The sequence below is a fragment of the Bubalus bubalis genome, chromosome 21 (genome assembly GCF_019923935.1).
Source record: "Bubalus bubalis isolate 160015118507 breed Murrah chromosome 21, NDDB_SH_1, whole genome shotgun sequence".
Classification (NCBI taxonomy): Eukaryota; Metazoa; Chordata; class Mammalia; order Artiodactyla; family Bovidae; genus Bubalus; species Bubalus bubalis.
Window position 1 is genome coordinate 46269599 of NC_059177.1, and position 18398 is coordinate 46287996.

The 18398-nt window shown below is 42.2% G+C and overlaps 1 protein-coding gene across 3 annotated transcripts in view; it reads right to left on the reverse strand.

The window, feature by feature from the left end:
- The window catches only part of CACNA2D3 (calcium voltage-gated channel auxiliary subunit alpha2delta 3), a 909107-nt gene that overhangs the window by 445353 nt on the left and 445356 nt on the right, over positions 1-18398 (reverse strand). For all 3 annotated transcript variants that reach the window (XM_025272778.3, XM_025272777.3, XM_044933476.2), the window contains exon 6: positions 3878-4009. In XM_025272778.3, the coding sequence (XP_025128563.3) occupies positions 3878-4009 (132 nt within the window). The remainder of the gene's footprint in view (positions 1-3877; positions 4010-18398) is intronic.

Sequence of the window (18398 nt, forward strand, 5' to 3'; positions counted from 1 at the left end):
ATAGGATCACTTCGCAACTGTATTAGATCTGCAAAGATCCTATATCCATGTAAGGTAACAAGTGAGGCTCCAGGGGCACATGAATTTAGAGGGACACTATTTAACCCACTACATGTAAAACATGTAGGACTTGTAAAATAAACATGAAGAGTGACCACAGAGCAAAGAAGATTATCCAAGGCAGAGAGAACCTTGTCTGCCAAAGTCTGAGAAGAGCACGTAGAGTCCAAGGAACCAAAGGAAGGCCAGAGTGGCTGTGCAGAGAGGTGTCTACACTGAGGAAAGAGCTGGGTGACAGTGGGGACCCAGAGGTACAGGCTTTTGCTGGTTAGGAAAGGAGATACACACAGAGGGGATGAAGACAGTACCTCAACACAGTTCTACACACAGCTGCCCTAATGTCACAACAAAGATAATACCTTGTCTCAAAATCAGGGCTAGATGGGCTCTGGAGGATGATCTTACTCACACTTGACCTTTGGGCCCAAATCATCATTTCAAGGCAGGGACTCCAAGGCTCTCAAAGTTTAACAGGTTTTCCTGAGATTTCCAGTCAGGACTACGACTTGATCTCCCAAATTCCATGCTACCATTCTCTACCTTATACAGGCAGTGTAAGGCAGTTCCATGAGAATTTACTGGATGTTAGAAAGAGTTAAGTGAATAAAAGTAAAACTGGTTTCTACGCCATGGGAGGAACATCTGAGGGTCTTTAATCTGCTTAAAATTAATTTTTAACCTCTGCTGCTGGGAAAGCAAGAGGCAGCAGTTACCAAATTAATTTGAACATTGAGCCCTTCTGTTCCCAAGAATCTCACAACAAAATGTTTTAGGAGACAAACTTCAGGAAACCCTGTCCCAGATGGGTACTACCTCTCCTAGGATATTTCAACATTTTAGTATATTTTTTGTACACAGCAATATTTTGAAAATGTTCAAGTAATCAAGTAATCTCTTCAGAGAAATAATAGGTGGTTCATCTTACATCTTTGAGATCCAGGGAACTGTCACTTAACCAAGAAGCACCTCTAGGAACCATATAATTTCTGGAAGTGTCAATATGCCAGCTAGATCCCACCCAGGCTGGCTGGGGCATGCACCTCAAGATAGAAAGAATGGAGCTGTTCAGCAGCAGATCTCACTGCCAGGCAGCCTTCTCTCTGTGGCACTCTAGACTTCACGGCCAGCATCAGTGATGCCTAGCCTACCTTCCTCAGCTTTTATAGGACTATGTCCCTAGAACATACAGTATATCCATAGGAGAAACTGAAAATAATGCTGAAACCTCTTCGGCAGATTCAATGCTCAAATCTGATTAAACATTAAAATATTGTGCAATATTCTGATATCCTATTGTTTCTCTCCCAAAGGTATTATAAAGTAATATTGGAAGGAAATTAATTTCATCTAACACAACACAGTCTTCTTGCCACATGAAAATGAAGAGTAGGGCAAACAAGGCAGAGCCTAAATCGGGCATCCCCCGAAGGTCAGAAGGTTCAATAAATGTGTTCCCTGCTGGAGCAGGTTGGAACTGAGTTTCTCTCACTGGCAACTAAAATCTCTGATGAATGCATTTCCCCACAAGAGGGAGCTCCATGGGGGAGTGACTTTTCCCCTTTAGCTCACCATTTTATCCTAAGGGCCTCACATGGGGCTTAGAATAAAGCAAGAACTCAGGACACACTTTGGTAAGAATGAAGAAACATCCTTTCTGCCTAAGGGCAAGTACATTTACCACTGATTCATTCTATTGTACCACTCTAAACATGAAAAGAAGCATCCTAAAAAGAAAAAAGGATCCTAGGGAAAAAAAAAAAACATGGATCCCTCATCTAACAATCATTTTACGTCCAGGAGACAAGAGGTGTACTCTGTTCAACACCAGGCACAGAGTGAGCCCTGACATGTATCAGGGCAGTGAAGCCCTTTGGAGGACTATGACACATGTCTTTATTCACACAGAAAATATGCAGAATTTTACAAAGTCAGAATTCTGCCACAAATGTAATAAAAGAACTGTAAGCGTTTCTGCATCAACTATTCTGATTGTGACTGATAAAAATCTTGTACACAAATTAATCTCTCCTAAGAACATGAATTTGAGCAAACTCTGGGAGACAGTGGAGAACAGAGGAGCCTGGCATGCTGCAGTCCATGAGGTCACAAAGAATCGAACGCGACTTAGCGACTGAACAACATTAGATAAACCCTTTATGAGGATTTTCTTTTGTTATGGACTGAATGTTTGTGTCCAGCAACATTCATAGGTTGAAGAACCCCTATGTTCTGATATTAAGAGGTAACTGTCTTTGCGAATAGGTTTGGATGAAGTCATGAGACTGGAGCCCCCATGATGGGATTAGTGTCCTACCAGAAAGAGTAAGAAAAACTAGAGCTTCTTCTCTCTCCCATGTTAGGACACAGGGAGAAGCAGCCATCTGTAAGCCAAAAAGAGGGGTCTCATCAAGAATTAAATCTTCATCTTGGTCTTCCCAGCCTCAAAAACAATGAGAAATAAATGTCTATTGTTTAAATCGCCAACACCTCGTCTGTGGTATTTTGTTATGGCAGCCCAAGATGACTAATACACCTCTATTATCAAATTTCAAATTGGAAACTTTTGAATTCAGTTTGAAGACTTCCTGCTGGTGGAGACAATAGATAATCTGTGTTTTTTTCTTATTTACTCCACCTTCATTCAAATGCCGAGTTAAGTTGTTCCCGTGGCTTCCTGATGGATCAGCCCCCCACCATGCTCTATTTTCACATCTGCATTAAATTTACTCGCTGTTGAGTGTATCAGCGCAGATTGCAATTTGGTGACATTGGAACTTTAATAGACCACTGTTTATTATAATGTTATCTTTAATAGGATGCTTATTGTTTAAATTTCTGTGAGCTCCAGGAGGAACCATGCATGCCCTGCTGAACACAGCTCTTGGGAAATGTTGACTAATCTGGCAAAGCAGGCACTCGGCAGGCAAGTCCCAGGGGACAGATGCTGTGTGCAGGGCAAACAGCTCCTGCAGGCGGAGGCTGGCAGTCTCAGAGCCTCAAAGTGAGAAGACATCAGGTGCCTAGTCTTACTTAATGAAAACATAAAAGACTCTACTTAATTGCTCCAAGATTATGCAGGGTATTTTTTTTTTTCCTTCTTTTAGGTTGAGCTTGTTCATTTCTACAGCTGTGATGCGGGCACAATTGCAGCCTCGAGTCCTGTCGCACAACTTGTAAGCAAAATTAAAACTTCCTTTTTTTTTCTTCCTTTTTTTAATTACAATTTAAACCTAGCCAGTACTACATTCCTATTGCAAAGCAGAGGCCTGAGAAGGCCACAGAAGGAACACTTGTTCCAAAGGCACGGTGGGTTGTCTGCGGGTGCTCTGGGTGGCACTGACATCAGTAGTGCTTTGGCCATTTCAACCTCTTCCTCTCAGCCGTGGAGTGGGGAAACCTAAGCTCAAATTTTCCCATTTCTTACATTTTTCAGTTGGAATTCAACTCAGCTGATCATGGCTTTCTCCTTTCCCCGGTAATAACAACAACGATAACAGTAATAGCAATAAAAGCAATCTCTTGTGCAGAAAGATCAAGTATGGTATGTTTCACTCCCCGATTCCTCACTTTTGGTGGTGAATCTATGAACTGCTCTATTGAGAAAGACGCTGAAATGACATGTAGGTCCTTCTGCGGGTGTGCACACATATGCAGATGCCACACTGCATTCCTGTCCTGTACTCTGTCAACAGATTTAAAATATTTGAATTTAATCTTTCATTTTCTCCTAAGGGAAGAGAAAAAAACTTTGAACCCTAAAGGAAAATACCACAGAATCAGTAACTTGAATTGTAATTCTCAATGCAGGGACACTCACCTGGATACTGCCTAAAAAAGCCCTTTGCACTTCCAAAGTACTGCCATATGAGACTTGGGTCACGATCAAAGTTATCCACAAAAACTTTGTTTAGGGATTCGGACCAGTAAACTCCATTGACAATTGCTGGATCTGGAGAAAAACAGAGGTGGAAGAGAGAAAGAAGAGAAATGTTACAAACCAAGGTGAAACTGAACCCAGATGGCATTTCATACAGCTGACAGATATCACCACAGGGGCTATCCGGCAGGAAGATGTGAAGAAAGTTAAGACCTCCCAAAATGGTTAGCTCCTAGGAATTGCATACATTAGGGCTTCCCCATCCTGCTTGAACCCACCAAGCCACCCAGGAGCCTCTGTTTATAACTCCTTGAAAGGCACATCCCTTTTTGGGTAACTTTGAATCTGGCTGAGCAAATAGTTCCTTAGAAAGGAAGACAGACCTTCTTAGCACTCTGCTCTGCGTTCTGGCTCCTGAGTCTGAACTCAGCATTAAAAACAGGAAAAATGTGTTTTCTGTCACTGCTATCATCTAAGTCAACACAGTCCTGCTTCAGTTCTCTCCACCTCTAACATAAAAGTTTGTTTCAAAAATAAATAAATTGGAATTACACAACTAAATCTCTCTACTTCTTCTGTTCAGCAGATTATGAGCTCCGTGAGGGCAGGAATCATCTTGCTTTGGTAGCCTGCTGCACACCTTTGACCAGCACATGGCAGAAACGCCAGAAATGTTGGATGGATAAAGAAATGAATGGATGGATGAATAAAACAAAGGTTGTTCTCCAATTCCATACAGCTGTCTACTCTTCTGCCCTGTGAATCCATGAGTAAATCTCTTTTCCTCATCCTTAGCAGTCCAAAGATAACCCCTTGCCTTTTGTCCACAGATGAGAATTCAGAGTGAAGACAAAGACAGAAAATAAGCAAATATTTCTCGTATTTCTGATCCAACTGAGGATGCTCTTTAAGTGGACACTTTTCTTTAACCTTAGAAGATTCTATTTCAAAATGATGAAACACTTGGCAGAATTTTGTTATAAGAGAATAGATAATTGTCCACTCCCAGTATAATGCGGGTTGCTGCTAAGTCGCTTCAGTCATGTCCGACTCTGTGCGACCCCAGAGATGACAGCCCACCAGGCTCCCCCGTCCCTGGGATTCTCCAGGCAAGAACACTGAGTGGGTTGCCATTTCCTTCTCCAATGCATGAAAGTGAAAAGTGAAAGTGAAGTCGCTCAGTCGTGTCCAACTCCTAGCGACCCCATGGACTGCAGCCCACCAGGCTCCTCCATCCATGGGATTTTCCAGGCAAGAATACTGGAGTGGGGTGCCATTGCCTTCTCCATAATGCGGGTTAGGATGAGGAATTAAGCCAGTGCGCCACAACTACTGAGCCCATGCTCTAGAGCCTGTGAACCTCAACTACTGGAGCACACCTAGAGCTGTGCTTCACAGCAACGGAAGCCCACGCACAGCAATGAAGAGTAGCTTCAACCCATCACAACTAGAGAAAGCCTGTGTGCAGCAAAAAAGACCCATAACAGCCAAAAAATAAAATAAATAAAATCTTAAAAAAAACACAAACATTGACAAAAATGGATTAATGGCCACAGGCATTCATAAAGCCATCAGTGGAGCCAGTCCATTGCCCTGGAGTCCAGCACCCTCATCAGAATCCCTGTGGGACTGTGAATCACAGCAACCCCACTGTGGCATCCTCATTTCAAAATCCTTCCATACTTTGCAGACAATGGGAAAGGGGACAGATTCCACCAGTCCAGTCAAGTCACACAGCAAGCCAACAAGCAAAGCAACTCTAGAAATGCTTATATAAATTACGCACACTGCAAGAAAGCTCACTGTTGGTACTGGTGCTCACCGCTCCTCTGCCCCAGCTGCCTGCCTTTGCCAGTTGATTCCCTCTAAGAGGCTGAGGATGAGACACAGCTCAAGATATGAGTCTAACTCCGTGGACAGACATGGCACCTTGTTTTACTGTCTCACCTCCAGCCTGTCTCATTCTTTCAGACCACTTACCCAGATTAAACAGGCCACTGGGATTCTAACTTTCATCTCAAGGGTAAATACTCTAACTCTTGTAAACTATAATAAACCACATCCTAGACTAAGAGAGTGAAAACAATCAACTTTTTCCTGCAAGGTAATTTTGAGTAAGACTTTATCCTCACCATTTTGGAAAATGTGGTGCATTATTGTTCTTGTCCAAGCTTGACAATAATTACTGTGACTCACTCCTTGCTGTGAAAGCCACTTAAATTAATCCACAAAGGTGCAAATACAATAATGACATTGAAAAACCCACAGTTCTTTGTCTCATCCATCAATGACCTCAATTATAAGGCCTTTCCACAAATTAGAAGCAAAAATTCCATTTCAGTAGCTCTCTGTGTTTCAACATGTTAAGGAGTTCACCATCTTCCAGTTAAATGATTTTTTCTTGAGCATGGTTTCTCTGGTGGTAGTAAAAGGCTTCCCGTGTCTCCAGGGGGCCCTAGTAACCTAGTAAGATTGCTTCTCCCTGTGGGAACTATGAGCACCTTCAGAAATGCAAAAAGAATTGTAGTATCTGAGGATCATTTCACCCACTTCATCGGACCACCACAACTTGCACCAAACTTACGCCTCTTTAAGAAAATGGGGCTTTGGTTTTCCAAGGGTGTGGTGAACAATGGGAGTAGAATCAGTTAAAAAAAAAAAACATAGCCTCATTAAAATAGAGGCTGTGCTACACATATTGTATGATCAAATATTTGAAAGAAGACTTCCTCGGGCTTGTGAAATAATCAGTGTATTGATTTTGCAAGCCTGTTTAGCAAGTAATTTTAATAGAAGGGAAAATCTAGAACTGCTGTCCATTGCTACAGTCATCTAAGAGATGGGAAAAAAAGGAAAACTGTGACATTATTAAATGGAGCCTTCATCTAAATATTTAGTTTTTTAAAAAAGACAAGTTAAAAATGATTTTCTCAATAGCACTGACTGACAGAAAGTGAAAGTGAAGTAGCTCAAAGGGCCAGTGCCACACATTGTACCCTGAGTACCCAGGTCCCCAGATCCTTCCACTGTCCACAGAGGAGGAGGGGAACACTACACGGGGGTGCGGACCAGCAGCCTTTCAGATGTTCCCTCTCTGGGTGCTGATCAATTTGCTTTCTCATGGCCGCCTGTAAAAGTGACGGCATCCTCCTAAACAAGCAGCTTTACCTTTTCCCTTGTTTGTGCTTTGTTTCAAAATTTGTTAAAAGTTCCCTCTGCTTCAGTTAGGGTTCTTCAGGAGTCTTAGATTAATCTGAGTTTGGGGCTTTACCTTCACCCCTAATTTATAGGGTTTAATGGACTGTATTAATTTCCTATAGCTGCTGAAAGAAATTACCAGAAATTTGGGTGGGGGTAGTGGCAGGGGCTTAAAATAACAGAAATCTACTCCAGAGGTCAAGACTCCAAAATCAAGGTGTCTGCAGCGTTGGTTCCTTCTGGAGGCTTGGTGGAGAATCTGTTCCCTGCCTCCCTCCCAGCTCCTGGTGGTAGCCAGCAACCCTTGACACTTCTTGCCTGATAAACACATCACTCCAATTTCTGCCTCCATCTTCACTTGGCCTCTGCAGGTCTATTTCTGGGTCAAATCTCTTTTATCTTTAAGAAAACCAGTCACTGGATTTGGGGTCCACTCTACAATTCAAGATAATCTCATCTCAAAAGCTTTAGTTTAATTATATCTGCAAAGACTCTATTTCCAAATAGGGTCATATTTGCAAGATGTACCAGAGGTTAGGACTTGAACATAGAGGCCACCTTTAGAGACCACTATTGATACACTGCATGTCCTCACACTCTCTTAATTCTCCTATACAACATACCCATATTCCATGGTTGTTAATGTACAGTTTTTAACATCTGAGTTTGATACATGCAGTCTTTTTTCCTAGTGAAGGATGTTTAAGGGCTTTCTCCCTTTTCCTCTTTATGGGAACGATTCAGATTTTCATGTCTGCATTATAATTTTATGAGCTTACAATTCTTCCTGACCTCTTTCAATGGATCCTACCTGTAGTATACCAAATTGGATTCAAATCATTTCCCTTAATGTTTAGTGTTGCGTCAATGCCCAGGCTCTTTACTCAATACAGTGAATTCCACATAACATGTTCATTTTCTCCAATGTCCCTGTCCATTCCGTATCGATTTATGACGCATACTGGTAAATATCAACTCCAGCAACAGCAGTTCCTCCTCCTGTTTCCTCTACTTTCTGAGAGATTAAAATACTTCTGATGCCAGTCAAAAATTTATCAGCTGCTCAGCTTTTAGTAAAACAGACTACTCGCAGATGTTTAGAGAGAAACAGTCCCACACCACACTGATCAATTGGAAATTTGTATCTGAAAAGCATTCACACATCCCTGGTCTGTCTTTATAAGGTATCATACAACCTATCAAAAATCATATTAGTAGCTTCCTTTTTTATTTCCCCTAAATAACTGCTCTCATAGGCGCTTTCCTCTCAAGCTTGCACATTGCTACATAGAGGTCACCTCATGTTGCAGATGGCTTTCTTTCTGCACACTCCCCTTACACACACACACACACACACACACACATTTCCTTTTAGTTCTAGGTCTGTAAATGAGTAGCCATCACCTTTCAGGCCCAAGTTCCATCTTCCTGTGCCCTGAGACGATCAGCCTCAAGCAAATTCACGTATGTACAGCACTTAGCACAGCAATTGGCACATATAGAACACTCCATAAATAGTGACCAGTATTTTCTCCATGTCTTAGCAAACAAATAAGGCTCTGAGACGACTCCCAACTTTCCTCCCTGTTCTCTGCAGTGTGCCTCTGAGCAGTACTGGTCCAGTCACCAGCCTGGCACTCAGACTCTGGAGCTGGAATCTCAGGTTTAAGACCTCACTCAATACTTGTTAGCTAATGGCCTGTATCTGGGACTTCACTTCCCTGAGTCTCAGTGTCTTCATCTGTAGAAAGCAAATGAGAGCAGGCCTCCCTCAAGAATTGGTGATACAAAGTGCTCAGCAGCAGGAGGGCTCCAAAACTGTCAGTGGGTACATCATCAGCTGCAGCTCTGTGGTGAGCCCCTGACACCCCACCCAGGGTAGTCCAGCTGTCCTAGGACCACCCAGGTGAGGTTCTACCTATGTATCTTCCTCCCTTCCTCAAATTATCAGGGCCAGGCACTCTTGACGACTCTTCCATTTGTTCAGTCGATGAATATTTATTGAGCACCTACTATCTCAGGTATTCGGCACTGAAGCAGACAGATGATAAAGCTAACATTTCAATCTGAGGAGGGGAGACAAGGAAAAGGATATAAGAATTCAAAATAGAAATTGGTGTGATGAAGAAAATTAAAAGGGATGGTAGAGTTGAGAGTTACCTTATGTGATTAGTCAGGGGAAGAGGAGTTACTCAAATTGGGTGGTCAAAAATGACCTCTTCAAGGAGACACCTGAATGCTAAAAAGGAATCAGATCAAAACCTCCTTGGGAGCAAAAGCTCTCCAGGCAAAGGGAATAGCAAGTTCTAATGTTCAGAGCAGAGAAGAAGCCTGTGTCTTGGGGAGCAAAACAATAAAGCTAGGAGTGTTGCTGGAGACTTGTGAGCAAAAACGAGAGTACAGGATGGGATGGGAGAGGTGGGCAGGCTGTGGTGAGGATTTCAGAGCTCGGTAAGTGTCCTGCCAATTGTACATTTTCCAACAGACATAATCTGTGTGCCACCAGTGCCAAGGCCCATCACGCTTTTATTTGTGGTTCCAAAATCAAATTTCTTTTCTTCTAAAATCTATAGCCAGCATAGCCTTCGTCCTGTTTTCCAGGACACACTCTTCCAGCAATCAGGATCTTTATGGATGCCTTACTATTTGAGTTTCCTCTCCAGACTTCAAAGTTACCTGATACTCCCTCCATCCTTTTTTTTTCAGTATCATTTATTCTACAGTGAATCAGCAGTACTGTGTGAAACTTGCCATTTTCTACCACAAAATATGGGTCCATTTCTAGAGAATCCGAGCATACATGAACAGTTAGAATTACAAACTACTTTTACCCAAAAACCATTGTTAAAAAGGAAGGGACTGAATTCATGTTCAACTGTGTTTCTAAAGTATGGCCCTTCTAAAGATGGTATTTATTTCCTGCCTTGAACAAGCTGGAAGAAGGATTTGGGGCTTTCCTAAAGGTCTTTAAAGGTGTGTGACTCCTGGATATGAAATTATACCAGCAAAAGAACTGCCAGGGGCACTAAGTCCACACAGCTTTCCTTAGCACTGCATGTTGGACCAGATTCAAGAGGAGAATGGCTGGAGAGGTTTCATGTCTCCCATTTCAGCAAGCAAATGACATCTTTGGTTCATTCTAAATAGATAAGAGATTAAATAATGAATACTTTTGATTCTAATTATCAAGCACTTAATGTGTACTGGAAAATAGCCCTTAATGTGTGTTGAATTATAAAATGGATTTATTAGCCAAACATTTATCCTTCCTCTAAAACTTAGATGTGTTGCAATATTAAATGCAGCCTGCTTTTCACAAATCTGGAGGCATTTTCTGGCAGTCCTGGGATGAGATGGATAAGGAAAACTCACGGTCCAGGGCTGAACCTCTGGATGGAGCTGGGGAGCAAAAAGAGTTGGGGAACCAGTTTGGCAAAACCTAAACTCTAGACTTGTAGTCTGTTGTCCTGCTAGACTTCAGGGCTCATTCCCCAGTGGGATTTCACATTAGTGACTGAAATTGTTTGTTAGGATTTTTTGCCGTAAATATAGCAACTTTAAGTAGTCCTCCTTCAACATATTTAAATTTTGTGGAGAAATTTGTGTTTCTTCCTCCTTGTCACTTGTTATCCCCTTGGAATAAACCATTCCCAAGTCTTTGTCAGAGATACTAAGAAAAATCAAATTATAAAATAGAAATATTATGAGATAGAAATCAAAATAACAATGATAAGGATAGCAGCAGAGACTGCCAGGTCTGGCACATTTACAACGTGCCACGCACTATGCTGAACAGTTACAAACTCTTTCTAGTTCCATTTTAAAGATAAGGAAACTGATTCTGAGAGTCCTAAAGTCCACTGTCCCAGTACATCACCTGCTCAAGGTAGAGATCAGCTAAATTCCATGTTGTGTCCAAGCTATTAAATGGAAGAAGAGCAGAAAGAGGCCTTGAACTCTATTTACTACCCACCAGACAGTATGAGGTGGAGAGGAAGGGTGGCATGAGAGGTGCGTCTAGACACCAGGCAACACTGAAGCACAGAGCAGGCTGTCTGCCCCCAGCTCTCACCAAATAGATGAAGTGGGCGGTTCCTGGAGGAGGGGGCTGGGATCAGGCTTTCTTGAGGGCCCTGACAAAATATCGTCATACCTAGTGCTCCAGGCATGTGAGGGAATTGAAGAGGACATGGTGGATGAAGATAAGGTAGAGTTCATCTGCAAGGGTCCTCCAACGTGTCCCCCTTGGGGCCTCTGCTGCAGAGCCACAGTGAAGCTCTTTCAACACCATCAGCATTTGGATTTGGGGTCTGCTTGCAGAGGGGATGTTTACAAGGCATAAAATCTTAGATAAGACACTCCAGAGTGAAGCTAAGCATATCTTGTGGGACTTTGGATTCTAAAGTGGCATCTGATAAACTGTAGTTAAGCTGGTATTATCAATGTAAAACACCTCATTTGATATGTGATCTTGTCCCATTAACTAAGTCTCCCTTGAGGCCTCTAACAAAAAGCTGAAGATTTGCTCTGATTGGAAAGGGAATAAAACTCACCTCAGGTTCAGAGACAGGGTGAACACTGTCACCCCTTTCCCACCAACAAGTACTAGCATAACACCAGCCTTGCAAGAGCCTTGCTGCAGCTCCCTGGAACTTGGCATCCTGATTGCAAATCTGTGCTGAATTCCAAGGTCAGATCGTACAGCCTGACCCAGAAGTTTCAGTAGTTTCTGCTAATCCATCACTCAGAGACTACATCTCACTGCCCAGTGCTCTAAGATTCTCTGGCCTGGCCCAGGAGCCCTTTCCAAATCCAGTTTCCCTTCAGCTCCCAACATACACCCACACCCTCATCCTGAACAATCTTACTGATGCTTTTTCTCTTGTTACATTTATAGAAGCTGTTCCTACTGCCAATGGACAACCCATTTAAAGGGTATAAATCATGTCATATTTTCTAACATTCTCCAAAGCATTTAGCTCCTGTACTGGATGCAGTATGCACTTATTCATTCATTAATTCATTCATTCAGAAAAAGGTGGCTGAATGACTACTATGTGCCAGGCATTGTGCTAGGATTTGGGGACAAAGCAATGGGGAAAACTAGGCAAAGCCTTAACTCAGTAGCAAGTACAGTCCAGTGGGGGAAAACAGAGAATCCAATAATTATCTAATTAAATATAAGATTATAGTCATGATTAGTATCAGAAGGGGCAAAACATGATGCTAGGGAACATGTTCTTAGGTAAGGTCTCCATAGTATATCATTGATCAAGCTGGAATTTGAGAAATAAATAGGCACTAAAGGGGGGAGGGGGCAGAGTGGCCCTGCCATTGCCAACTGAAATTTCAATACCTGGAATTCAGAGGACACAAAGCTGGTGAGGGGTGGGGGCAGTTTGGGATGAGAACCTAGCAGGACCTTGAAGACCCGAGGCTGCAGTCTGTTGGTCATCTCAGGAGCAATGGAGGCCCCTAGAAGGTCTGAAGAGAAGGCAGGCACAAACTACTGCCATCTGGAAAGCAACCAAGCAGAGGCAGGAAGGTGGGGGTGGAAAGGCTGTGTAGAAGCTCCTGCTGCCCTTCCAGGGGCACAAGATGGTGCCTGCACTAGGGTGGCAGAATGGCAGAGTGAGAGAAGCCACTGATACAGAAGGATGAGCTCACCAAACAGGCTTTGTGCTCTGAAGCCAGGTACTTATCCCAGAGGGAGAAGCTCTCTTCTGCACTGTCCCAGCATCCAAGCAGGGAGTCCTCAACAGCAGGAAGGCTGGAGGACAGTGCTCCAGAGCACTGCATCCTGGGGGCATTTGCCCCAAAGGGAGCCGGCATGTTCTTTAGCGCACAAATGGGAAAAATCTACTGATGGAAACAGGGAAGAGTTTGTCCTCCAGCAGATGTATTGTCACAGATATGCTAACACTGATTTCTTTGCTGCAACAGTCCTCGGAATGCACATCCCTGCTAGCCATTCTTGCAGCATGTCTCTAATTGATAGAACTTATTCATAAGAAGCATGGAAAAGAAAAGGAAGAAGCCCTGGACCACGCATTTGGGTTTGGAAACTTTCAGCAAGACTCTTTCTGGGCACTGCTATAGGCTGCTCTATGTGCCTGTGCCTTATGATCACAGCTCCTGGAAAGGCACATACTATTGCTGAAGGATGGGAGAACCGAGGTTCTGTGAGGGGAGAGCTACACCGTCTGAGATGGGCTAGATGGTCCTTTTCACCTAAGTGTCCCTCAGCGGAGGCGGTGCAGGGGATGCGGGTACAGGGTAGAGTGGGGCTCACAGACACTTAGTCCTGGGCCTCTGTCCCAAATACACATTCTCCCCCCGCTCCCCGGCAAAGTAAAGCCAAATAAACTTATCCACTCAGTCAACAAGCGTTTAAAAATACCTAGGGTACTTGAATTCTTATTCTATGTTCCATGGTGGGGGGTGAGAGTACAGCAACACAAACAATGCCGGAGAAAACTGATGTTAAAACAAATCACACACAATAAAAAACAACTACCAACTAGAGAACAGAATATACAGCTTTCATCATCTGGTACGAACCCATTCCTGATATTCAGTCAGAAAGTCTCCTCTCATCCCAACCTTTCAGAAGAGAGAAAGGAATTTAAAACATACTTCCTTCCTTCCATCTTGTGGCTCCCAGCAAAATATGATTTTGTGAGCCTGCCATTTGCACCGATGCTATCAGGTTTTTATTGATATTTAATATAAACACAGCCCCGAGGCTAGCAGGTACCCTGACAGGGTCTGAAATATAATTGCCAGGGAACTGTACAAATGTGTGTAGCAATTAAGGAGCTGTCAGGGATATTGCTGGTGTGAAGACATAGAGCTGCGGGATGGACAAAGGAAGGCGCTGAATCAGAGGCTGAGGGAGCAGAGGCTGCAGAGGAAACACGGCCGCATATCACCAGGCAGTGGGTCCAGAAGCCACAGGCAGGCAGGCAAGTGGATTGCGGACACTCAGAAAGGCAGACAGAGCCAAGCCTAACTGTGCTGTTTGTTTGTAACCTCCAAAGGCAGAGAGCTGACTCTCCTGCATTTGCTTAGATTTATATGGAGAGATGACAAGCAGTCTTGAGTCCGGCTTCTGAGAGAGGCCCAGGTTGGGGCATAGTAAGGAATTAATAATCTGCACTGCTTTTAAGACCTGTCACAAGGTACCAGCCTGAAAAACTGGCTTGTGGGTAGGAAAGATGGAGGTGAATATGGATGAAAGATGGAGGTGAATATGGATGAAAGATGAGTTCTGAGTGAGGAAGAAGGAAATATGAGCCTGCTGGGAGACAATTTACAGCAGAAGGAAGATTTGAGCTGAGCCCTGAGGAGGACCATAGAACTTCTCTGAGCTGCATTTCAGTGTAAGTCCTGCCCACATCTAGGCTGTCATTGATTTAAGATGCCACTCAGTGGTAGTGGGGACGGGGATGGTCAAGATAATGGAGGTGCACACACACTCTCCTCCCTTTACCAGGAACACATCATCCTTTGAGATACTGGAAACCGGGGTCTTTATAACTGGATGAGGCAGGGTGAGGAAAGAGGAGGCGGGGGGCGGGTTTAGTTAATGCCGGGGTTTGAAAATCAGAATGACTAGCTCTAGTAATACAGTCTTTTGTGCCTTCATTTACCTTTAAATTCCCAGGAGAGAGCACCCTTTCTCAAATTTGGAATGCTACTGCTACATATCAGAGCTACATATAGCTGAATATTACTATAGTATATTCATTATACTATAATAATTATAGTATATTATATAGTATATAGTATTATAGTATATAGTATATTACATATAATATATAGTATAATATTATACTATAGTATAATCTTACATATAGCTACATATTACTGAAATAGCAAAATAAAGAAATTTTAATCTCCTTTTTTTGAACCATGGATGGGAAGGGGCTTATGCCTTGCCCTCAGCTCCTTCTCAAAACAACACACACACACACCATATGCCATCCCAGGTAAGTGCTTTCAGGTAGAAGACAAAGAAATCTTTAAAGACTTTGGCCTTTGTATATTTCGTTACATCAGAGTAATTTCAAGCAAAACATCAAACCCATGGATACACCGATTATTACTCAGAACAAGGCTAAATGTATTTAGATAAAATAAAGAGAGTTGGTTTAAAGATAAGCACTAAGTAATCAGACAGACACTGGGCAGAAACAGATGAAGATGCGAGTACGGCCCATGAACGACTGGGACTGGGGAAACGTAGCTCCGGTGGGTCAAAGCAGCCATGCTCATCACCTCCCAGCTTCCTGCCTAGGCAACTCTCAGCCCAACCTTAACAGCACCTACACCAGAAGGGTGACAGGTGACCTGTGAACACATTTCTTGTATAAAGAAAACTGTGGGTTTTCTTTAAAAATATATATATATATATAAAAATATATATATCCTCTATGTCTTCTAGCTCTGAAACTGACAAAATCCTGAAGGCATTCAGCCCCAAGAATAAGAAAATATAGTTGTGGTCACATAACCAAGGGCATTTCTAGCTTAACACTGCTAAAAGTATATAAAAAGAAGTCAGAAGTAGGCCTGAGAAAGGGCAGAAAGATGCTCTACGACGCAGACAATGTTCTCTGCAAATAAGTTGCAGGGACGATCCACCCCCTCACGAGTTCCGTGGAAGCAGCCAATTTCATGCCAAGGTGGTTTTGATGGATATGGCACCAGGGAACTGGGTTCATATGGCTAAAACATTATAGGAATTTGCTTTTGATGCTCAATTTCATGTGAAGATACTCAGGTCATAAGCTCCCTTCACTCCCACCCCAACCCCTAACATTGGAAGTTCAAACTTCTCCCAAAGAGCATGATGTCCACTAGGCATAAAGCCAGCTTCTAACAATGCTGGCCAAGAATTAATAACAAGGAGGTACCAGTCATCTTTCCACCAGACCTCATTCACCCCACAAATGCTGGTATCAACTTTATTTAGTTATTTATTTTTTTTGGCTTGTTGAACAACAGCAGTGGCCCCAATTAATTGAGACCAAATAACTGAGTTTATGGATCTTAAGAGGCTAATACACACTGGATCCTGAGTGGCAGGGATGGGTGCTTGATGCTGCCCTTCTCTTGTCACATAAGATTGTAAAAAATCAAAGGCTGTAGGTTTAATTCTATTTCGTGATTTGTAACTAGCATGAGCATATAATTATCCAAACTGGATCATTTTTGAGAGGTACTATTTTTATTAATGTATAGAGATAAATAGTGTAAGTATATTGTCAGCAGGACATAATGGACAGACACTCCATTTATAACCCATCCCATTCCCACAGGGAATGGAACTCAGTGACTCTGTATGTGTGTGTGTGTGTGTGCGCGCGCACGCGCAAGTGTGTGTGTGTGATCTCTGATGTGATCATGATGTGCACAATCAAAAAGGACTGGATCACAAATCATTTTATAACAATACATCAACTGTCTTCTTTTAACACTTAGCCAATCATTGTATATAAAACCATGCCCTTTTGAGTATCAGGAGCAGATAGCTAGCTGTGAATGTTCAGCCAAAGTGATTTACTGATGGGAGGAGAAATAGAGAACATTAATTAATCCACTAAATTGCTTAACTGGATGCTACTTAAGACTGTTTCTACTGTAATTATGTCAATATATCCTCTACTTCTTCAAGCTGGGAATCTCTCCAATTTAAGGAACCAAATAGCCAAATTAAAATACATTTAAAAATTCTGGCCCATATAACTGCTTAGGGGTAGAAACTGCTTCAAGGGTAGGTTGGTCATCCAGAGATTCTCAATGGTTTCATAAAGGTTCTGGTTTCTGTCTTTCTATTCTGTATCTCACTGGGCTGGCTCCATCCTCAGACCCTATTTATCACACATCCTAGCCTTGTACCCTGCAGCCCTTGTCCCAGCATCTCCAAGCTTTCCTCTGATGGGGCCAGAGAATTGGTGGGGCACTTAAATCATCAACATTTTTCCTACCCTACTCACAGGTGGAATCTGAGATTTTCAAATGTCTTACTTTAATTGACTTTGACCACTGTACGCCCATCCCTGAGCTAATCAAAAACAGGAAGGGAAAGGGGGAGTGGGATGAAATGGGATGGACATACATACATTATTGATACTATATATAAAATAGGCAAGTAATGAGAACCCACTGTATAGCTCACGGAACCCTACTCAGTGCTCTGTGGCGACCTAAATGGGAAGGAAATACAAAAAAGAGGGATATATGTATACATACAGTTGATTCTCTCCACTGTACAGTAGAAACTAATACAACTATTAGTAAAGCAACTATACTCTAAAAAGTTAGTTTTAAAAAATAATAAAGTGCACTAGACATTAAAGGGTTAAAAAATGAAAAAAGAAAACTTGGAGAAGAATGAGGCATACTGATCAAATCTGCTTCAACACACTAAGTCTTGGGTCTGACTTAAAGCCCAGCAGCCATGAAAGATGGTCAGGGTGGCACTGCCAGGAAGAGGAAAGACAGGGTGCCAAACCAGAAATAGCTCCTCCAAGTTTTCAATATGGTCACAAACACTCAAAGAGTCATCACAGAGGCCACAAAATCATGCGACTTGGGATTTCACCAAGCACTAATTCTGTTAAATAATTTAAATCTGGCAGGATCATTCCCCAAGTGAAGCATTTTCATACCACACCAGGGTACAAAAAGTTTGTTCACTGTTCTAAAGGTACATGGCAGACAGAAGAAAGTTAATCAGGAAAGTTTAATGCAAATGATAGATCTCTTGAGATACAAGGGGAAAAAAAATCAAAGATGGGAGAAAGAAATGCTTTGTGGGAAATAATGCATCAAGTTCAGAAGATTACATGCTACAAATAACAATGAAAAAGAAAAAAATGCTATTGCTACTAAAATAAAACCGACCAGACCATAAATATTTAACAGCAACTTCACCAAGGAAAAAGCCAGCTGCTACGAAAATGATGTATGACAAGGACAGTCTTCAGAAATGGAAGCTGATCGCCAAAGCTTTCAAGGACAGACCTACTTACAGATTTTAGTTGGAATTGTTTTAATAAGAGCATGCTTTCAAGTCAAAGCAGGAAAAATCTTTTCTTAAAAATTTTAGTTGTCCAAACTTTATTATTTTCTTATTTGTGGAAATATTTATTCAGGAAGATCTTCTAGCAATAAAGATGCTAAAACTTTTATATAGTGATGGTGGTTTATTTAATCAGTTTGATTAAACAGTTTCAAAATATTTTAAATTGCTAGA